At 41.6% G+C, this 24,032-nt stretch overlaps 1 protein-coding gene across 1 annotated transcript; it reads left to right on the top strand.

Annotated features, from left to right (window-relative positions):
* The first annotated feature begins 469 nt into the window (after positions 1-469).
* Positions 470-22,885, top strand: LOC110987398 (14-3-3 protein beta/alpha-A-like). The gene is made up of 5 exons (XM_087133740.1): positions 470-952; positions 16,684-16,816; positions 17,371-17,534; positions 18,381-18,476; positions 19,823-22,885. Exons 1-5 carry the CDS (start codon positions 620-622, stop codon positions 19,871-19,873), a joined length of 777 nt encoding a protein of 258 aa, XP_086989866.1. The 5' UTR covers positions 470-619; the 3' UTR covers positions 19,874-22,885.
* Positions 22,886-24,032: the final 1,147 nt, after the last annotated feature.

Here is a 24,032-nt window from a genome sequence, read left to right as displayed (position 1 = left end):
GAAGTAGGCACCCCCCCCCCCCCGAAGAAAAGTCCCTGGAATTTTTTTGCGATGATCTCATTCGAGTCAATGAGGACTCTGGCCAATGGTGACCGTGGTAACGGTGACGTTCTAAACCCGTGTGATTCACCGCTGGAAACCCTTCACGTGAAGCGGCATATTAGCCTAATGAAGTAGTACGTTCATCTAGTGCCCGTAGTGCAGTGGGCATGGTGATTGTGCCCAGCCGCATCGCGCTGGTTTGTGCGGTTTTTACGTATGTAGTGTGTGTAGTAAGGGTCGTCCGAGGGCGTGAAGCGGCAAAAAAAAGGTGCCCTTAAAACCTGAAATGTTTTGTTTCACTGTTTGCAACATTTTAAAACACACAAATAAAATCTCAATCCAACTTTTCTTGCATTACCATTTTATGGTGCAAATAAAGTGATATAGCAGCATGGGTTCACCAAGCGGATGAATATTGCTGTTTATTTCAACGTTAGTGGGCAGGACTAGCCTGTAGTAGCCGCCATTTTGAGATCTGGAACCGACTGCCCATTTTCGGAGAAATTGATTGGGATTGTTGGCCTATCGGGGCTGAATATCTTCCTCATACTTTGTCCGTTTTTCAGTCAGTTTCACGATGTCGAATGAGGACGAAACGAAAAAAGAGCAGCTGGTACAGCGTGCCAAGCTTGCCGAGCAAGCAGAGCGGTACGATGACATGGCGGCAGCCATGAAAAGTGTGACAGAACTTCTAGATGTAGAATCGCCAAGCGCGTCCGGTCTGACGAACGAAGAGCGGAACCTGCTGTCTGTTGCTTACAAGAATGTCGTGGGTGCTCGGCGTTCGTCCTGGAGGGTCATCAGTAGCATCGAGCAGAAGTCCGAGGGCAATGAAAAGAAGCAACAAATGGCAAAGGATTATCGTAGCAAGATCGAGCGCGAATTAAACGAAATCTGTCACGATGTTCTGGTGAGTGGCTTTGGGGTGAACCTGCTTTGGCATGCAGTCACCTGTGTACGTAGCCTTCATGTACATGTACAATGTACATGTACAACAAGGGTGATGTACACACCCACTTCATGCACTTGCCAGTTGCACATGGCTGATAAGGTTGCCAGCGGTCAACTCATCCTGGGCAAAATCTATCTAGGGCCTATGCCTACTCGTCTCCGAAAACACTTAATGTTAGGCCCAGGCCATTGTCGATGTCAGGCTTGCCAACTTGAGCATGTTGAGCTTGACTTTTTAACATTTTGAACAAGTGGCATGCTGACTCCCTTGTCTGCTTGTGTTTTCATGGATGGTGACTGTGACTGCATGTTATGGTTCCTCAAAAAAGTTTGACTGTCGTAACTTTCAACATCAATCATGAACATGATGAAACTATGCATGCTAACATGGCTAGGCCTACTGTCATTTCAAATGTTTATTATTCATGCAGTGTTGACTTGCATGCAGTAAACTAGCAACAGTCATGACAGTGGATGCATTATCAGTTCATGATTGTCATGTTGGTCATGCTATTTTATTTAGCATCAGTGAACAAAAGTAGCGTCAACAAAGTATCAACAATTTCAATATACCCCGTACAGATTTAAAAGTGGTTTTATATTTTAAAGACTCTTAACACTTGCCACTGTGTAAGAGAAACACCAAATTTGCTTCCAGATTCTCACAGGAAAACAAAAATTTTCGTCATGTATGGAGGCCGCCATCTTTCTTCCCTCTGCCGTTCACGTGAAAACAAGATGGCGGCCGGTCGGACTGCACAACCAGGCCCGACTTCGTCACTCAAATTTCAACACTCAAATATCATTTCAGATAATACATTGAATTTGATATGTAAGATCCTAATTAAGATTTTATATAAAAAATCTTTGCATAAATATGCTTGAATAACTTGTTGACGCTAAATAGCATGACCTTTTCGTGTAGCCTAGACCTAGGCCTATCACAATAAGCCTTATCACAAATAGAGGGCCTACTGCATGGGTGATTTTGCACAATGGTAGAAAGGTATTGTGGGAAGTAAAAAGGTGCAAACATCGAACCTTTTGCCTTCCCACAATGCCTCTGTTACACCCCAACTGTAGCATCTGTTTCAACTATAGCTGGGACAGTCCCAACTGTTGTTCGGGTGGCCCAACTATTGTTGACCAATTTCTGAGGAAAATTTCTCAACCTTATCCAAGTTTATGCATCTCACACTTAACACAATTCATCTAAAATATGGCACTTCTTCTATGACATGACATTATAAACAATATGACCTAGAAATGGCAGCGCAAGTCGCACCGAGTGCGCTGTACATGTACAGTACACATACCATACTTTACATGTACATGTGTCGCGATCACGCACACGGTTTGGTAGGTTCCCGATCTAAACATACGTTGTTGATGCACTGCACGCCAGGGCCATTTTAAAAACCATGGCATGGCATGGGATCCAGTTTTTGCTGCTTTTCTGCTGCAACGTAAATGAAACCTGAAATGGAGCTCATGCCGAAATTAAAGGGTGTCGCTGTGATTTAGAGTGTCAGAAAAAGCGCAATTCATGCAGCAGGGTGTCCTGCGACTGAAACTATGGACATCCTAACGTCCGCGGCTGAACCCTTGGCGAAAACCCTGATTTCGTGGATTGACCTCATTGGCACTAAGCGCTTGTATGCAAGTTGTGTGGGGCTGTCCGCGCCAGGTCATGATTCTTCGACATGATTTTTAATTCCCAACATGTAGGGCTCTGATACATGTACGTGTATACAAATGCCAATGAGTAATACAAGAAATACTGCCTACAAGTTATTCCAAAACCGCAAACTTGACAGGGGCAATAGGGAAACAAAACCTTTTGACAGGCAGGTTGATGGGTGCATGCTGAAGTATCACGTTACGTCTTATCTCCTCACCAAAATAGACAATACAAACATGATGCTGGATGACTGAAACCACAAAGGATGCAGTCACTGTTGTGGATATAATTGTCTGCTTTCATCTTATGAGGCTTGTGGGAACATTCTGAACAAATAAGCCGGAATACCGCGGTATTGAAATTCAATACTGAATTAGTCGTTATTCTGGTATTAATGGATTGTTAGTCGGTATTGTCCGGTATTATAAACAAAACTGCGGTATTCGGTAATACCGAAGTACCGCCCAAGCCAAATTGCAATACTAAAATGTGAATCACGATTTAAGGGGGGGGACATTATGACTAAAATGTGCATTAAGTTGAAAATAAAGTTATATTAGGCTTCATACAAATTTTACATATGTAGCATTTTATTTTTGATGTTAACTATTCTCTTGCAAGAAATGGTTTGGACAGATTTAGCATCACGGACAACTTGCCGCAGGTACATTGTACCTGGCAATAGCACTTAAAAGTGTCAGCTGGGCATGTATCGTGGATGTAACGGCGCGGCCAAATCTTCACACTGATTTCGGTGTCATGAGAAAATCGGATTCATATCAGACTTCATCCTTTCATTTGTTACACCACAGTCAGGTTAAGACAGGTTTTTTCTTCCTTGCATAAGTACTGATTTGTCCTTTTTCTACCAACGACATACTTTGCCAGCCCTCGTTCAGACACCGAACAGTACTGGAGCTCCGTAATGCACGCGACTGAATCTACACTGCCGTGCAAAAGTCCGATCGCACCTACGTGCACAAAATATTTATTCCTATTAATCATTAAATGCAATAAAGATGTGAATAAAAACTATGCCCGTGTCTTTGGTAATATCCATATTCCAATAAATTCATGTTTTATTTCATGAATCATTTCTTCAAAGTCACCAAAATGTTAAAAAATGACATCGTTTCTGTTCCATGTGCACAAAGTGAATGGAGAGTATCCTCATTAACATATCGTTATCGGCAAAATCCAAGATGGCAGCGCCCCGTTTCCGAAAAGCATGAAGGATGGCCCATGGATTGTAGTGTGTTTAGGCCCTGTGAGCGTCAATAACGGCTTGACACCTTCTTGGCATTGAAGGCAAGAAATCCTTGATAATTTGGCAGTCCAGTCCCTCCCAAATCTTGAAAAAGCCCCTTAATTCTGAGGCCTGTCTTCACGCTGAACGCGGTCATTACGGGTGACCGTCCGGGGCTCGCGGGCCAGGCTGGCCGGAGCTAGCTGTCTGACTTTCGGATCCATGCATGACGCTGGGCTCATGCCTGGCAACTTGCCTATGAAGTCCTGCATCAGCCAATTGGCTTGATACAGCGGTGAACTGCAACGCTGGTCACACTGGACAGATCAACTTCGAGCTCAGGGGTGACACCAAGCAGGCGATCATGAACCCAAACCTGTTGCCCCTCTCGGTCGTTGCCCGTGCACAGCATCACGGACATCAATGGAAATAAACTCCCTTTACGTCCTGAGATCAGTTCTCACGTAATACTCGCCAATTCCGAGTCCTCTCTTTAGGAAGTCCCCTCCCGATGCCAAGCCCCAATCATCCCTTTTCATGGTTGGTAAGTGGAGTATTCCGAGCTATTGTTTTGTTTCAAAAGGTCATAGGTAAGCAATTCAGATGCTAAGAAGAACTCCCTTCATGTAGCCTGGCCTGTCTAATTTCCATTTTTGTGAATGGGGGTTCCAGTTTGCCTCATAAATATGAATTACAAAGCTTTTCCCGCTGCGCGAACTTTGTTGCCATTGGTTTAAATGTCAGGATAATGATATTCATGAGCTCATGAATACGTAATGAGGCAATCCAAGATGGCGTTTTTACATGTTGCAAAAACCTGTCGCGAAATCGTCGTCATTATTGAGTGGCAGAAATGTTTTCAGACACTAGAAACATGAATTTATTCAACTAAAATAAAGACACATCACATAGGTTTGGTCCTCTATTCACAAATCAGGATATTTTACAGGAAAACAGTTGTTTGAAATCGTGCACTCACGTGCGATCGGACTTTTGCACGGCAGTGTATATGCAAATGTGTAGTACGTGCGTACAATGATAACCTATCTGTGCGGTTAGGCTCAAGTGCAAGCCTTGTGTGAAAACAGCATCCTGGGACCATCCGGTCATTGTGATGTGATTGGCTGCCAATGAAACATCAATATTCATACATGTGTCAGTGGGACTCATTACAGCCATTCGTGCATCACCTGAAGTAGCGACAAACAATCTTCACTATAACTTGCGATAGCACACATTTCAATGTGAATTTACGGCTTGAAATAAGGTTAGTACATTTTTGCTTTTGTTGATACAGGGTTTCGTGATAACTGGCATGGGGTGCGCAAAGTTAATGTGTTATACATCATAGCGCCGGTTTTAAGTGGTCTGTGTGCCTCATTTTGTACAAGCTTCCAAACAATTTTTGAACATTTATCTTATTGAAATGTCGTAACACAAATGCATAATTATCTGAAGAGGCTCTGACTTGGATATAATCTTTGACAAGACCGATCACAAGTTACGAATCTCAGAAAAAGCAGTGGATGGACTCAGTGTAGAGCAGACTATCACTCAAAATCACTTTTTAATTTAAAAAGAAAAATTGCCCACCCTACAATTTTTGAACGAAAAACTTCAGAAGAAAAAGATACTGCCCACCTACCCAACCTATTTTTTTTCAGTGTAACAGGAAGCACAGCTATTAGTTTGTATGGCCTGATGTTATTAAACCAGAAAAATGTAGAGAAATAAAATGAAAATAATAAATTTTGATCCACCTTGCAGAAGCTTCTTGTCCTCATCACCTGTAAGCTTACCATTGGTAAGTGAATTGTTTTAAATAGGCTTTTGTCTTATAGGTTTCTTTGTTTTTACGATAGGTATTGTGAGACAAATAACGGTCAGAGAATTCAACTTGCAATGGCAAAAACAATGCCTCCGATTTCCTGACTGGCCTTAATTTTTCGGCAAGACCCTAAAATTTGTATTGCCAACTTAGAGAAAACAAATTTATTAAATATAAGAACGACAAATAAATAAATCCTATTTATTTTCTGTCTTAACCCTCCTATGCTGAAGTCACTCTTTGGGTCATTTAGTAAGCACCTCAAAGAAACACGGCTGTGTTGTGTTGTGCACTGCACTAACTGTCCCTCACAGGAATATCAGATTGCACTTTTGTGCTGCCCAAGAACTGTGCTTCACTGTTTAATGTGCATAATTATACAGTAAACCAAATGCAGTGAAGAGGACTGCACAAAAGACCCTGGGTCATTTTGTGCTGACAACCTACTGTGTACACACTGAACCTGTGCATGTTTGAGTTTCATATAGAAACTACATGCTCACCAGTGACTGTGAGCATTTGTGCACATTTGTGCTGTAAAACCATAGGAGGGTTAACAAACACCAAAAAACAACTTATTTCTCATCATAACGCCTGTGTTTACATGTTTTCCCAGTCACACTTGCAACATGTGAAAAGCAACTTCTGTTAATTTCATGAGTTCTCTTTGCGCAAAGCACCAGTTCCCGCCTCGCTGCACCCATGCAAAAGAATGCGTAGTGGAGTGTGGCAACCAGTCTATTCATCCCGCAGGGATCGTACATGTATTTCCTCACGCATCGAAAAAAACATCGATGTTGCAAGATTTCTTCAAGTTCATTCACAGAACTTAATATCTTGTCTGTGTGATTTTGGGTCAGCTTGTACCTGAGTTAACTTGTACCATGCTTCGAATTAGGAAAAATATGCTACGTGCACCAGTGCATGCAATTTAAAATCTGAAAAGATACATGCACCATTAGCTTATGTTAGAAAAAAATTAAAAGAATAGAATATGGTAACTGTATTGCAAGTTATATATACTTGACTACTCTGTCGGTGCTCCTTGAAATAACTCATGGAACTTGTGGTGTTATACAAGAGACCAGCAACCTGAGCAGGCGGTGGCGGTGGGCTGTTGTTATCCTGGTGATTGTCGAGCCCTGATTCATCAGGTTTTCAAGGAAGACTTTGGCAGTTTCAGGTCCACCAGACTTAACAGGGCTGCTGGATTGAGATTCGTTGCTTTTTGGCCCTTTTTTTTCAACATGTCAGCAGCGTTTGTGTTGGCATTGTACTTTGTAGAACTACATGTATTTAAGAGTGCCCGTATCAAACACACGTGTGTACTGAGCTGTAAAAAAATCGACCATGTAAACATGATACGATAAACGTAAAGTGTACATACATTTCACATCATGACGGAACCATACAACACACGCACACGTACACTCTATAGGGTTGGTGTCAATTGCTGTAACCCCTATGCTAGTCTTTCTTCAAGACGTAGAGTTGACTACATACAAGTGACTACATACTCGTACCCCAGTCAACTCATAGCCCGGTCAGGGCTCGAAGTTGGGCTAATTATTACGGGAGGAAGGACTTACTCCCTAGACAGCTGAATTTGTCAGTTGATAGGAGCAAGTAGCTCCCATACAATATTAAAGACATTTGTTCAAGAAAAATAGCAAAGACCCTGGTCCTTGCTGTTGCTTTTGTGCTTAGCGACGCGACGCCAACAGTCCGGCACCGGGCCTTTATAAGATACATATGCACACAGATGTAAAGGGGAACCAACTGCAGCAATTGAGCATTTTCGAAATGAGTGGATTAGGCTTTAGTTTTGCTGGTTTAAGCTATTTTGGAGCAGCGTTCAAAACCACATGTTCAAGCTGTGACTGGAACCAGTGAAACTGAAGTCTGAGCTGAATCCACTCATTTGGCTTGAATTTATGCACGAGTCTAGGAGGTTGTAGTCATCGCCAGTTTCCATACAATCGTGTGTAAATTCCAGTCCTATCAATTCAGACATGGCCTCTGTGCAGACCATTCAGTGAGATGGTGACACTGGCTGCGGGTATGTGTGTGTACATTCATGTGTGTGCATGCATCGCATGTGAGACTGCGGCTGTGCTCGGTGACATCGTTAAAAAAATTGTACCGTGTTATGGTTCCATGACAAGGCAGATCTGAAGTGAAGTCAAAAAGTTTAGGTATTTTTCATGACAAAAATAGAAACAAACTGTAAAAATGTTCACGTACATGTATTTTCACTACAATAATGCAATCAAACGGGCATAAGTACTTGTTCCCGTCTTTACAGGCACATTTCTGAGACAAACAGGTGCATTTTAGCTACATGCGCCCCTTAATTTCCAGCCCAGCCGGTCAACTCGTACCCTGGTCAACTTGTACCCTAGTTAAGTTGTACCTTTGATGAAAACATGCACGTTTGTGACTCAAATGGATAACGGTTGTTTTTCTTCCCCTTTTTCCTGTTTTTCTCACTTTTTGGACAATGTTGGATGCTAGGAACATTTACATGTATTAATCTCTTGTCCATTAAAATAGTGAAACTTGCATGCATTTTGGTCCCACAAATGAAAACTGGGCGATTGTTTGTACATGTATTTCATTAACCCCAACTCTCTAGGGCCTTTTACTAGGGCACATCCTCAATCCTCCAAAATCCTCCAATGACCCAACTTGGAAAACTTCATTCTTCCTCAATCCTTTGCTTGTGCACAAAATGAAAGGTACCTGAATCCTCACTGCTCCAAAATCCTCTATGTCCCTACATGTACTTGGGGGTTGGGTTTTTTGGGGGGGGGGGTTGGGTGCACAGGGATGTGATTTCTCCAGTTTTTTCCAGAATTCCAGTTTTTGGGGCCTCAAAAGTCAATCCCCGTGAATCGCACAAATCTTTTGTGAAAATGGGAGGGGGGTGTTACAATATGCTAATTAAATATTCATATTGCATTTGCATGCATGCTAAATAATCAAGGGAAGAATAAAGTCTCTTGTATTGTGTAATAGTGTTCGTAGTTTATTCTGTCTTTTCGAGGATCAGACTTTTTTTTTGGTATTTCACCTCGTACAGTGTACATCTGCGTGATATTCACAGTATACTTGTATACAGGCGACTCTCGCTATTACAAAATCGGCCATAACGAAATTACAGTTATAACAAACACAAGTCTGTGGTCCCGGTGAAAAATCTGTTACAGGGAAATCGCATTTTAAGAAATTCCTGTTGCAACGAATGAATTTTGTGACTCCATTGCCTGAAAAACTATTGTTGGCGACCCATTTACAAATCGCAGTGGTGAAAACACATGCACAGTGCATCACACTGGTTCCCGCCCGGCCGAACCGTTGCCAAAGAAGGCGCAAGGGAAATGTGGCAACCAGTCAGGGTACAGTTCTTGCCCAAAAGGGTCGCAGATGTTCCACTACATTGTTTACAAATACAGTTTAACAGTTGCAAGTTGAAAAACACTGCCGCCACAAATTCTTCTGCAGGTTCATCCACAAAAATTGATCTCATGTCTATGTTTGTGTTTTCTGTGTTCATGAATTTAATTTGAAATTGTACTGCTCATGCTCAAAATGAGTGTGTTTCCACAAAATTTCCAGCCGCAGCACGGGCCTAATCGCCCACCCCTCCAGATGCATCCCTCAAACATGATACGCTGGAACCATTTTCCAGTTTTCTGTAGTCATGGTAAGCGTAAAGCACGATTCAGAAATCAATATATTTTACATTGATCACACAAACATTAAAACAAACATTCCCTTCCCAATTCCGATAAATATACACCCAAATAAGTTTGCTTGGTTATCACATCTCAAGAGCCCAACTAATCGCCCAACACTAAATTATTCATATTGCTGCAAGAAGATCTAGCGTACCCACCAATGAGACTGCATTTTCATGATGTACATTTTGCATGACACCAATCACAATATTCTTTCATGATATTATGCTTCTTCAGCGACCATCTCGCGTGGGTTGCCGTGCCACAGTGGGCGAGTGAACTGTCAATGCAAATTTTGTGGCATTTGAAGTTGGACATCTTGTCCAATTATTTTTATGTGAATGGTTTCCTCTTTTCAGATAAATGAAATTGGTTACTGATAACCAGTGATGAAACCATGCTCCAAACCATCCATCTTTCAGGGGTATAGGTCGAACTTTAGTTACTATAGCAGGGGTGAGATTCCTTCGGTTTTGTGGCTTTTTTTTGGGTTTAACCTTTTTGGTGGAATTATTTTTTATTATTTTTTAGTATTATTTATTCGCCCATTAAGAACAGATATTGGTAGGACAATATTCAACAAAAATAAAAATCAATGGACTAAACAAAACGACATTACAAATAATAAGAATAACCCACTCCAAGCTTCAAGCTTATTTGCAAAATAAGATTTATGTGAGACTTGGTAAAGTCTAGTACAGGTGATCAAGAACTACACAGATGTATGTTACTCCCTCTGAAATACTGTGGTATGCACATTGGGTAGTGGTAGTAAAAGTAATCGTAGAATGGAATGTTTAAAAGTAATCGCAGAATGGGGTGTTTTGTGTATTCCGACTTATGTACATGTGTGGGAATGTGGGCAGCAGGCTAGAACATAAGTATGAAACCAACCCGCAACACACACCATGTGTTGTGCATGTGGTAGTTGAACAGCAAAACATGTATGCTATTTTGAGTTGTGTATGTACATTCTGTGTGGCTTTTAGAAAAATGGTCGATTTTTGGGATGTTTCACAGGATATACATGTACATGATTCTCAATGATTTGACAAAATGGTATATCAAATAATTGACAGAAATGAGGCCTATCAACTTGTCCTTCAAATTCCTCTGGCAATTCCTGCCATTATGTTGAGGCAGTGCTCATTACTTTCTTGAGCAGTGCCATTGATTTCAAAGTAAGGTTGGGCAAAATTTATGCATGACTAAGCATTATCAACACAAGGTCCAACCCACAACCTTCACACGGCATCCTTCACAATCCACCAAACACTTTTGCCATTCATCCTCAATCCTCCAAAACAGCCCGAAAGATTTTGGAGGATTGAGGAGGGTTGGGGTTAATGCAATTAGTGAGTAATTCCATGTAGGGGCTGGTTTATTGGGGATATACAGTTGACTCTCGTTAATACGAGGGCCTTGGGACTTACTGAATTAGCTTGTATTATCTGGACCTCGTCTTAACCACTTGCTGCCGGGTGCTTTTTTTTAACCGTTATATGCGCTGCCGGGCAATTTTTTCATATTTTCGTTTTTCAAAAATCTTCAAAAATTTATATCTTTTTTTTCTGAACGCCTAAACCCCATAAAATGGGTGTCCCGTGGCGAGTCTAGCCCTCACAAGCAACCTCCATTGACCCTTCGGTTTTGCGGCCATGCCGCCAGCTCTGTGTAGAGCCCCCATTGTGTGCGTTACATAAGGGCTCGTACACATAGAAATACACACAGACAAATATTTGGAGAGAACTTCTTTTTCTCTTATTTTCTTCTTGTCATTTCTCTTGTGTTTTCTTTTCTCATTGAAGTAGTCGAACTCATAAAAGTAGTAAAATAAATTTACACTCTTTCTAATCGAATAAAAATCAAACACCGGTGCAAGGAATAAATAAGTACTTTCCAGAAACTTTGTCTTTTTTGTCATTTTTTTCAAAGGCTGAAAACATGACCACCTAGTAAAACCATTACAAGGAAATGTGCCACTTTTTCAAGAGATGAAAATACTACATCCTCAAAGCAGTACGTTCCAGAAACTTTGTCTTTTTTGTCATTTTTTTCAAAGGTTGAAACTATGACCACCTAGTAAAACCATTACAAGGAAATGTGCCACTTTTTCAAGAGATGAAAATACTACATCCTCAAAGCAGTACGTTCCAGAAACTTTGTCTTTTTTGTCATTTTTTTCAAAGGTTGAAACTATGACCACCTAGTAAAACCATTACAAGGAAATGTGCCACTTTTTCAAGAGATGAAAATACTACATCTTCAAAGCAGTACGTTCCAGAAACTTTGTCTTTTTTGTCATTTTTTTCAAAGGTTGAAACTATTACCACCTAGTAAAACCATTACAAGGAAATGTGCCACTTTTTCAAGAGATGAAAATACTACATCCTCAAAGCAGTACGTTCCAGAAACTTTGTCTTTTTTGTCATTTTTTTCAAAGGTTGAAACTATGACCACCTAGTAAAACCATTACAAGGAAATGTGCCACTTTTTCAAGAGATGAAAATACTACATCTTCAAAGCAGTACGTTCCAGAAACTTTGTCTTTTTTGTCATTTTTTTCAAAGGTTGAAACTATGACCACCTAGTAAAACCATTACAAGAAAATGTGCCACTTTTTCAAGAGATGAAAATACTACATCCTCAAAGCAGTACGTTCCAGAAACTTTGTCTTTGTCATTTTTTTCAAAGGCTGAAACTATGACCACCTAGTAAAACCACCAGAAATGACATATTGTTTTCTACTAGATAAGTGGGGCATCAAGTCAAAACACACATGAAAAACGCAAAATATAATGTCAATGAAAATGTCCATGAAAATAAATGTTCAAAGTGTCAATTAGTGGACAGTGTGGTACTCCTTGAAGCAGGGGGCGACGCAGAGGGGCTGGTGGCACGTGTCGCACTCGAAGTGCGTCTTCTTTCGCAGACCACGGGAAGCGCAGAGGACACACCGCCGGTAGCGGAAGTCGCCATAGCTGGTCCTCTCAAAGTCCACGGGGAAGTGTCGGCCAACAAAGCGGGAGTTGCTGACTGGTGGAGTATCGTGCTGAGGGCGGTACTCGGGCAAGGGCTCGTCGAACAGCAGCTCACGGACAAGACCCAAGCGGTAGTCGAGGAAGGAGAGGCGGTGATCAACGGCCAGGTACACGGCGTAGGTGTTCACCAGCGTCAAGTCGAGCAGGTAGAAGAAAAGCTTCTTGTACCACTTGAGGGACTTACGAGTTGCTCGATGATTTGCCGCTAGTTAGTCGCTCTTGTCAACGCCCCCCATCAGGGCGTTGTACTCAATGACACAGGTCGGTTTCTGCTTTTCCTGCCCTGTCCTGTCTTGCTTGCCGGTGCCACGGATGTCTGCCGTATGCATGGTGGAGAGCATACGGATGTTGCGCTTGTCTCGCCACACCATGGCCAGGAGAGAACAGCTGACACCCAGGTCGGCCGACCGGGACGCTGTTTCGCCCCGCTTCAGCTTGACGAACTGCAGGTCTTTCGGCATCCCTTTTCTGTTCCCCATGACGGTGCCAACGACGTTGAACTTCTGGTTGTGAAGTCGTCGAAACAAATCAGGACTGCTGAAGGCCCGGTCGAGGGCAAGGTTGTAGCCCTTACCACTTAGGTCGTTCACCAGGTCCATCACCACTTGTGTAGTTGCTGGGAGGTCTCCTCTACTTTGGCCGGTGTAGATTTTGAAGTTGTAGCAGTACCCGGCGGCACTCCCGGTGCTCTGGCACAACTTGTACATCTTGATGCCGAAGCGGGCCCTCTTTCTGGGGTTGTAGGTAGCGAAGCGGAGACGCCCGTAAAACTTCAGCAGGGAGTCGTCGACGGAAATGTCCCGTTGAGGAACGTAGACAGTGGCAAACTTCTGAGCAAGATGGTCGACGACTGGGCGCACTTTGAAGAGGCGGTCGGTGCAGTCATCTGGCATGGCGGTGTTATCGTTGAAGTGCAGGGACTGCAGGATGGCAAGGAAGCGATCTCGGGGCATGACGGACGGGAATAGGCTCATCTTCAGTAGTGGGTCGGTGGACCAGAAGCTATGAAGGGTGGGGTGCTTCGCAATGCCCGTCATTATGCAAAGGCCCAGAAAGGCCTTCAGTTCTCTAATGTTCAGATCAGTCCATGATCGCATGTGCGCCGATGTCGTAGCGGGCCTCTGCACGGCATACCGGTCACTCTCTTGCACCATCTTGTTGTAGAGAACGTCGTCAAAAAACAGTTCAAAGGCTTCACTGCAGGTCGAGCTGCGATGCAGGCGGGGGTCGACGGCACCACCATTACCGGTGAAGCCGTACTTCAGCGGTGTACTGTCTTCATCTGTCCACTGGAACGGTGCGGCACTGCTGCTGGTCGACGCGGCGGTCTGTGTACGGGACTGTCTCTTGCGCTTGGCATATACCGCCAAGGGTACATCACTGTCAATTTCTGTACTTGACTGTACTTGAGCAGGTGACGGCGGTGATGAAAAAGACGAAGAAACTTCGTCTGAACTCAGATAAAACTCGCTTTCGCTGGAAGAACTGGACTCTCCGGATATAACTTCAGCCATGTTGTCTGTACTCTAAATAACACGATACCCAATATGAACACACGCGAACACTGCAAGGCGTTTTTATTCTCAAGCAGCGAGGGCCGTGCCCTGTCAGTCAACGTGGCAAGGGCCAGCAGCGCCCGGGCTGGGTCATTCATGGGGCGCAGGTGCATAATGAGCCCGCACAGCCCGCGCTTTGTCTTCGGTGCAGTGCAGCGATAATCCCCTGCGAGCGCCCGGCCGCGCGAACAAATGCGCTCTGCTAAACAATACACGGATTACCTTCGCTAATTGCAGCGCTCTGCGCTGAAAGAATACAGGGATTGATTGGCAGGGCCCAGCAGCTCTCAGGAGCTCGTACTTTTATTCAAGGCTTTGATAAGTTCGGTCACCCCGGCTATAAAATAAGTTCGGTCACCCCGGCTATAAAAGAAGTTCGGTCACCCCGGCTATAAAAAAGTCACAATTCACCGGCCGATGATGGCCTAAACTTTTTAACTGACAGCCCCAAACTTTTTTAAGAAACGCCCAGCAACTTTTTTTTCTTATAGTAAAGTTCCGATCTCGGAGTCCCCGGCCCCAAATGTAAGGCCTATGGCTCCGTTACCGGAGCCCCCGGCACGAAGTGGTTAAGGGAAAGCTGCCATCCTGTTTGATGTATGTATCACCAATCGACTGTATGTAAAGTGTACATGTGTACAAGTGTGCTTAACTTTTTGTTTAAAGGCATGTGTGCCAGTTTTGTTATATGAATTTGATTTTAAAAAATTTATGAAAATGAGATACAGTTAAACCACTGCCTGCCGGGGACTCCGAAATCGGAGACGTATGATTTATATGCGTGGCGGGGGTCTCCGAACTCGGAGACGTATGGTTTATATGCGTGGCCGGGGTCTCCGAACTCGGACAGAGGAAACAGGACCCTGTAACAAAAGTCCGTACTCTGAACAAAAGACCAGGCTGCTGGGCATTACCGACATTTTTCGCTCTCAAAAGTTGTGATAATTCAGTCTTGTTTTGAAACCGTATATCAGGGTTTGGGGGCATTGAGAGTAAGCGGATTACCACTGGGGACAAAAGTGCTCCACCACCGCAGCGACGAGCCACACAGCACCGCTGCATGCTAATCTGGCCCCTATTGAAAAGAGGTCAGCAGTGCACTGATCCAGGTTCGTGAACAAAAGAAAGTTATATAACACCGCACAATCTGGGCTCTGTTTACACGGCTGCAGGCCTGGCTGAAATACTCGGGCATCAATGAAGGTCACCTGTCAACTTAGAGTAGTGCCTAAAGATTACCTCTTGCAGCTATAAAGGACCGTTAAATGAAATTATGAATTTTTGAAGGATTTTGAAAACGTAAAAAATGATATTCATGCCGGCCCAGCGTCATCAATATTGAAAAATGCCCTGGCATGAAGTGGTTAATGAATAAAGACTTGTCATAAAGAAAAATTATAAAATGTAAGAACGGAGGAAGCAGAATTTCCACTAGTCATGTCGATTTGGAGTGATGACGTATCACACGTCCCTGGCCCCGCAGACCATGATGAGATCCACATGCACGCACGCACGCACGCACATATACCTTAACATTTTAGTGGGAAACCAACACCAGAGCCACGCTTGTTGCACATAAAAATTCAGAGGAAACCAGGTATTGGTGGCATGGACAGCAGAGGGTGAATATCGGATTTTACTTCAGACAGGCCAGTGGGTTTTAGAGAAAAATTATTAGCGAGGAATGCACTTTTTTCTTCAAAACATGTCGATGTTATTTTCGTAACATTTTTAGACTGAAAACCATGGTTTAGCCATGATTTTCTTATATTGAGAATTTATAGAAATGTCAAAATCAGAAGGGGCAATATTTTCATGTTATGTTGGGGAACGGTAACCTTTTTTTCGACGAGGGGTAGGCAGTTTTTAGGGCCGGGTGTTTGGTTATGGAACACAATTTTTATTAGTTTCCTGGGGGAAATAAAACGAAAGCTTTCTTTTGTTCACCACTGTCATAACTTTGGCAGCACTCGCTTGGGTTCAAGCGGTTCGAGAGCCACCGTGAAGAATTTCTATGTTGGGTACAGAAACTGCAAATGCCCATTATTTGTTTCTTTCGCAACACCGGACACAACTGGCTTGATTCGGTGAGGGAAAATTGCAGCTATGTTCTAGTGTACACGCATAAATTACAGAAGCATTTTTCAAAATTGAATGGACTTGGCTGATTGACAAGTTGCTTTCAAAAAAGCTTGTGCTAAGTGGACAGCCAACAGTAGACTTGCACTCAGCCAGGGTGCAAAAAATCCTCGTGGTAATCGAAATCTCGTAACATCCGAGCTCGTGTTACACATTTTTTTCCCTCATAGGAATGTGCACAATTCAGGCAAGACTGGCAAAATATGCTGGTCTAAACCGGAGTCTCATCTTACTGGAGCTTGTATTACCGAGAGTTGACTGTATTTGCAACTTTAACATTCAAGAGTGTCAATTCTTGTTTCAGAGTTTGTTCGATCCTTCAGCCCACTGGCCTTCAGGATCATGAAATATAAATACACTTACTCCCTCCAGCATGTCCTATGATGGAAAGTCCATATTTGCATTTATATGTATGTAGACCTCAAAAAATTTGTTCCCGTGTTCTTTTCCTTGCTGCAGGAGTTGCTAGAAAAAATTCTGCTGGTGACGCCATCGTCCAACACAGAGCAAGACAGTAAAGTATTTTACCTGAAAATGAAGGGGGATTACTACCGGTACCTGGCAGAGGTTGCAAGCGAAAGCTCGAAAGATGGTAGGTCAATCACACAGGTGTTTTGCTATATGGTGAGAGAACTTTTGAAAACTTAAGGATTGTGACCTAGATGAGAACACTGTAGAGTCAAGTAAGATTTAGTAGGTCAATCAATCCAGCTGAATCTCTTTTAAGAACAGTGGCTGGTTTATTCTGTTGATTCAGTAAGCAAACAACATGTAAATAAACTTAGTATTGGAAATACTTTGATTCATCCAGTTGCTCTAGAGTAGAAACTGCGAAAAGAGGTTTGTTTAACCCTAACACTACCAAATCCTCCAATTTTAATACGATTTTACATACACCCTAGGGGGTTAGGGTTAAAGTATAGAATACTGTAGAACTACCCATGAATCACATGAATTGAGGTTGAGAGGTGCTTTCGTAAGATATATATACGTATATATACGTATATGGGGTGCAGAGGATCTAGGACATTGTGTAATTTAGCTTGGAAAAGTGAGTAGCCACAACTATTTTATTTCTTTTGCCTGTTTTTCTATCCTTTATTTTACAAGAATTCTTTATCCGTCTTTTTGTTTCTACTCTCAAAGACACGAAGACGAAATCACAACATGCCTACCAGACGGCGTTTCAATTAAGTGAACAACATTTGCCGTCGACACATCCAATCCGTCTGGGACTGGCGCTAAACTTCTCAGTATTTTTCTATGAAATTGTCAACAACCCTTCTGAGGCTTGCACTCTTGCGAAAAAAGTGAGTACATGTACAGTGGAACACGATTAACACAAGCACGCTTGAGATGAGATTGCGCTTACTACCAGCATATTTCTTCAGTCCCGTTCAAAATGTACACATTCCTATGAGAGAAAAATTTACGCGCAAATTAAATTAAATTCGCGCAACCCTGTGGCACATTAAGAATGAAAGTTACTGTTCCATAAATTAAAAGAACATTTCTGTAAAATAGATTCCCTCCCGTCAATCAAAAACCAACAGAAATTCCCCAATTTCAATGCCCTCTTACGTCCGGTCCTTACACGCATGAACTGGTTCTCAAGTTTAAGAAACCTTTACTTGTATTTAAGTGCAACATCAGGTACCAGTTTCCAGGTCGCGCTTTGCCACGCTGTACGGCGCGAGGCGGACAGCCACTTACACCATTGTTCTCTGCTGTCGCGTCAAACAAGTAGGAGCATTCGAAACCTTTGGTTTAATCATTTGAATCATATTAATAAATGCAATTTTAAATTTATTAAAAAGTTAAAGGCTGGTACATGTACATCGAATACTAATCCACTGCATATACTGTACCATACAGTACATTGCCATAGTGTGTAACAATGCTTGCTGGTGCATGATGCTAGCCTTGCGCTTTATGAATGAGATAAGTGTCAACACATGTAACACAAGTTTTGGGGAGTCCCTTGGAGCTCGTATTAACCATGTTCGACTGTACTAGAATTTTCCAAGTTGTGTTCTGTTGCTTCAAGTGTAGTACCAAAGACTGTCAGACACAGTTTTTTCTGTTAACATTGGAATCCATGCTCCTCCTCCAGCGAGCTTTCAGTGACTTGGGAATGGTTTTTAATTTAATTACAGGCCTTCGATGATGCGATTGCCGAACTGGACAGTTTGAAGGAGGATTCCTACAAAGACAGCACGCTCATCATGCAGTTGTTAAGAGACAATCTCACGGTAAATCAGCTTTTTCCCCCCATGTACACGAAATAGCTGTTAATTCAACTCATTTCACTGAAACACATACACAGTTTTTATCAAGAGCACTAAAGTAACTGAGTGAAAATTTCATTTTTTTTATTGGGAATACTTAACCCTAACCATCCTCAATCCTTCAAAATCCACTGGCCGGTTTTGGAGGATTTTGGAGGATTGAGGCAATGTGGCCAAATTGCAATGCTAATTGGGATGGATGCATTGTCTCAAGGTTGTAGGTTAGACATTGTGTTCATGTTCAGTCATGCATAAATTCATGCCCATAGTATAAATGAAATCTTCCATACTGCTCCAGGATACCATTCACACTGCCTTAACATAATGAGAGGAATTGCCAGAGGATTTTGAAAGACTCCTCCACAGAACATATTCAGGAATTTCAGAGATTTTTTGAGGACTGAGGCTATATCCAAATTTTTCATGGGAGGATTTGGAGGATTTTTGATGGATTTTTGCATCACACATGTGTTCTAGTGGCATTGTTCAAACGTGTTCCAAACAAAGTTGGATTATTCTGAGCAGTGAGATGTTTCTCTGTATTCACTCTTTGGCCACAGCTTTCCTATGGTTGTGATTGGTGGCAGTTACATGCACATTTATGCAGTGGTTGATTTCTCCTGTATCTCATCCCATATTGTGATCCAGTATTGACCACATGTTATGCACTTTCTATAGTAAATCGCATATTGTGCAATGCAAAATGCACAACGCACAGGGCTTTCCAATCTCCATACTGTCATATGCTTGATACAACGATTTGATTTACACAGAGGGGGCACAGTGTCCTTTAAAATACATGTATGTGGAACTTCAGTCTGTGAGGAGCTGACTTCATTGGTTCCCATGCAACTCGTGTTATCTTAAGAGAGCCTAAATAGGGAACCAGTTGTGCTCATCATTTCATGAGCGGCAAGTATGCATACGATGAACTACATGTAACAACATGCCGACATTGTTTCACATTTTACAGATGGACATTGCTTTGAGTTTTGATCTTTCTAAACATGTCAAATGGAAGTTTAAAGTAGTGCAAATGCAAAATTAATGAACGGAAGTGTGAAAAATAAGTTCAGCTGACACTGGCTAGAAATCAAAAAAATTCAGCAATAAATGTTTCATTTATGGCTAACACTACTGACCAGCAATTTCCATGGGGCTTGTGGTATTCTCCGCTTAGGTTAAGTAGTTTGGATGGGGCCTTAAAGCGTTATCATCAAAGGTCCTTTCTTCCCCAGTCATACCCAGTGGCTTAAAGTGTTTTTTACAACTTGCAATGTGACAATGGGTTTTCTGTTTTCTTACTCCAGTTGTGGACGTCAGATGGTAATGACGATGACGACCAAGTGGACGCGGACTAACTCTCCAGCTTCAAGTAACTGTAGTGTGTTAGTGCCCACAAACGTTTTTTGCTCATGCTCAGAACAGTCTCCAGTTTACCTTAAAGCACGACTGATCAATATCAACAGTGTAACTTTCTTTTTTTGTAAATTTCCTCAGCAGTGTTTCTCAATTTTCATCAGAGAAACTGTATCGCGTGTATCACCGTAGATATGAGCTTGTTTACATCACAGTGTTGATCATCATAAAAATGAAGAAAAGAGGAAAAATTGAAAAAAAAAAAAAAGGAAATGCCCAGTTAGCATTATCAGGTTCAAATGAAACATTTGTTGGATTTGTTTTTAAGGTGTAGTCAAACGGATTTACTAAGAAGACAATCTACACTCCTGTGTCATTTCTGGCTGTGTTGCATCATTTCTTCCTACAAACATAGCAAAGATGCCTTTGGCTTCAGTGAAAATTAGTTGCCTCTCATGCCTAAAACACTTTAAAGTGTGACTGAGTAACTTTCAGAGAACAGGAGGAAAGAAAATTTTGGCTAGCAAATATCATAAAAATCTTTTGATATTAGCTGAGAAACCAATTTCTTCCGTTGTTTATGAAAACAACACAGGAAATACACAAGTTGACACTGGCCAATCATGGCTCTCTTCACTGGTTCGTCATCCAAATGACAGCACTTTCTTTGTCAATTTTCCAGATTTCTGGTGTTCAGTGTGTTCTCCCAACTAAAATATAAAAAGTACAACTAAAAAAACCTGCCAACAAAATAAAAATAGAAAGTAGAAGTGCTTGCCTTGTGAATGCCTGAGCAGGCAGAATGGTATTTACTTAATTTAAGTCGTAGTGTGTAGTACATATTTTACCCAAGCAAAGCCTAACACGACTAAGATGAATTGATAGTGTAGACCGTTTGTCATGGTTAACATCTCGCTGTTTGCAAACCAAAGAGCATAAAAACATTTTTGAGCTGACAGATGTCGCCCACAGGAATGTTTTTGCCCCGTGTTGGTAGCTCAAAGGACCAGTCAGTAACAGTGGTTCTGAGCACTGTGTACTACGCTTGCTTTCATCGCTAAATGATCTGGGTCACTTAAAACAGGCTTAATATGTATTGTATTAAGACGAAAATTACAAAAGTGTTATAACTATGTAGCCATACAAATTGAAAGGATATTCTTACTGCTAAAGATTATAGTAGTGTTCACGTTCAATTGGCTTGGTGTTCATGTATACTAGTGCTAGATATTAGTGACTGACTTGTACTATTGTAATAAATTGTCTTCTATTATACTACCTATCATTTTTAAGCTACAAAAAGAAAAAAAAATCAACCAAATGGTTTGAGCTAAGGCAAGACTGATAGGTTGCTCGGCCTAACTTTTGTGATCTGCTTCGTGTTCTGGTTGGCATGGTGTATGGAGTTACGGGTGCAACTGTGTAACATGCTTTGGGATTCACCCAGGAAGACTACAGTTGCATGTTCTTTTTCGTCGTTTGTCTTGATTTCTTTTTTTTTTTAGTGACATTCGTTTCGGTCGCATTTTGCTACATCTTGTGGTCAGTTTTGGATCCTTAGGTGGTCACTCCTTTTGATCCAAATACCAGCTCTTGTGATAGTTAATGTGCTGTTTATATATTGTTTGACAGTGAGCAATTGTTGCTTGATACCTTCTAAATCCACATTTCTGTTTGGATTTTGTACAACTACCCTGCAGTCAACTTTGATAGGAGTAGGATTTTGATGCCTGTTTGCTTCCATACTTACCCATTCCCATATCACCTTCCTGTATCAGTGATGAACTTGTCCCGGGTACAAATCCAACCTGCTGAATTTAACAGTCTATCAACTTGATATACATGTCTAGTGCTCTTGTTCATTGTTGATACATTGGTCCCCATTTAATTGCTACAGACTGTTTATTAGAATAAACAAATGAGTCCTGGTAGGCAGAATAGATGTTGACGTCGTTTCTAAAGGTCATTCAGTTCATTGGATCTACCTTGCACAGTAAATTGTTTCCGTTTTTAAGAAATTTAGGCAGTAGATGTTATAATGATGAAACATTCATGTTGGAATTAAATAATTTGTTGTATTTAAAACTAATTGATTTGCTGTAAGGACCAGAAGATTTTTATTATACAGAATGGAGGCTCGAAACAAGAGGGCCTAGAAAGTCTTGTCAAACAACAAGTAAATTGTGCTAAAATTTGAATAAAGCTGAAATGTTGGTCTTTTCATTGGCTTTCAGAGATTGGTGGAAGTCACGTGGTCTGGAATATTATCTAGCAGTGTTTTTTCCCATCACTGTCTGTAGAAGTAGTTTGGATGTAACAGTTGGCTTAACAATGTACAAATAAAACATTGAATCACATGTGTACCGTAAAGTCACGAGGGAATAAGCAGTAATGACGATACATGCATCTTGAAATAAGGGTAGTGGCAAGATTAGACTCGACTGTGCTGATTTTGGAGAACTTCAATGCCTAAAATTGTGTGTTTCTCTGAGGATGACGGTATTTGTTCTAACAAAATGTATACATGTATCTTGTTGCTGGCAGAAGGTGTCATTTTAATTTGAGACTGTTGCAAGCAACGTTTTGCCGATTTTCAAACACATTGCACGTATGAACTGCTTGGCGTAAGACGGTACCCTTACCAAATTGTTCCTCGTTATTGCTTTGAATGATTAAAACACCGGTTCCTTATTTACTTCAAACCCGTTTTAAAAATGGCCTCAGTGTGACGACATAGAAAGCTAAATCCTAGGGTCGTCATTTCCAAACCGTATGGTGCAGCAATTTTCCACCATTAGAAGTAAATTTAAGATTGGTAAAGCAGTGACAAGTCCCGTCTTTTGATGTTTATGAAAATTAAACATTTGAAGCTTCATGTTTGGCATTGGAATACCTTCATTATTGCATGAATGTGGAAGCTATGTAGCTTTCTGGTCTGTAAATTGTTTCAATTTGTTCCTTAAGATCCGTAGAATGAATGGACTTAAACGGATAAAGAAATTGGTGTATCCACAGTTGTTGTCTGTGCGTCTTACTTTGCTGTTTGAATAACTTGAAATTTTAGAGATACAGGAAGAAGTCGTGCCACAGATTCACTTTTTGAAAAAAAAATGTAGGAAATTAAATATGCCGATCACGAAACTTGAACGGAAATCGAAAGCTATTTCAACCCATAGTGTAACTGTACATGTACTGAAAGTTTCGTGTGCTGAGTCTCTGCCCCAGAAGTTGAAGGTATACTGTCTTGAAGTTGCTTTCGACAAACATGCACAGCTTTTTTCATCTTGCATAGAATTTACATGTGATACAGATGCCTGCTATGTCTCGCGGCCATTGGAAAAAAAAATGAAATCCCTGTCTGAAGCCTGGCACCCGGATCCCTCTGCACGTTACTATGGATTTACTACTGAAACGTTGATCACGGGTTTTCAGGAAGTATGTGCTTTGTATGTATGAATGAAAAAGCAAATAGAGGCCTGCGGGAAGCGCCCTCCCAGGACGTTTTGTTTCTTAGATTTAATGACAATGAATGCACAAAAAGTTTACTCGAGCCTAACAAACTAGAGGAAGACTGAAAGAAATGCCCTCTAACGTGACGTCATACGCAGTCTCTCAAGCTCTCTCTACGCGTGTGCAGTCTGGTCTCGTGACCTCGTGCTTAGTGCACTTGATTAAGGTGTCGTGCTATGCAGATGGGGTCATCTCTTCCTAAGTGTTGAGGAAATACTGTGAGGCGTCTGATTGTTTCAAACACTTTAGCTTGGTGCTGTTATTCTGTAACTGTTTTAAAACTCAAAACAATGAATGAATGAAACAAATGAATTTCAAGTAAATTTGGTTTGCAATCTGGGCTTCAACATCATGGTGTCGTCAAACTTGCAGGTTCCCGTTCCCACATTCAGCTTACTGAAGCATTGAAAATGAAATAAAACTGGGAGTGTTTGGAAATTTGGCCTCACTTGTAGCTGTATTGTGCAAGCTCCAATGGACAAAATTAAAACAAACAAAACGAGAGGGACGTGGTTGTGGACAACCACGGAGCTGTTTTGGAATTTTCATTTTCATCTTTATCATTTTGGAAAAATGATCAAATCGATTTATTGAAACTATTTATAAGGGAAAATTTCCTCTAATTTGTCTGAAATTCCAACGCAACCAAGA

The sequence above is a fragment of the Acanthaster planci genome, linkage group LG02 (genome assembly GCF_054643075.1).
Source record: "Acanthaster planci isolate LZ-2023a linkage group LG02, COTS_SCS, whole genome shotgun sequence".
NCBI classification, from domain to species: domain Eukaryota; kingdom Metazoa; phylum Echinodermata; class Asteroidea; order Valvatida; family Acanthasteridae; genus Acanthaster; species Acanthaster planci.
Note: the sequence above shows the minus strand (reverse complement) of the source record. Positions and strands in the feature narration are given on the sequence as shown.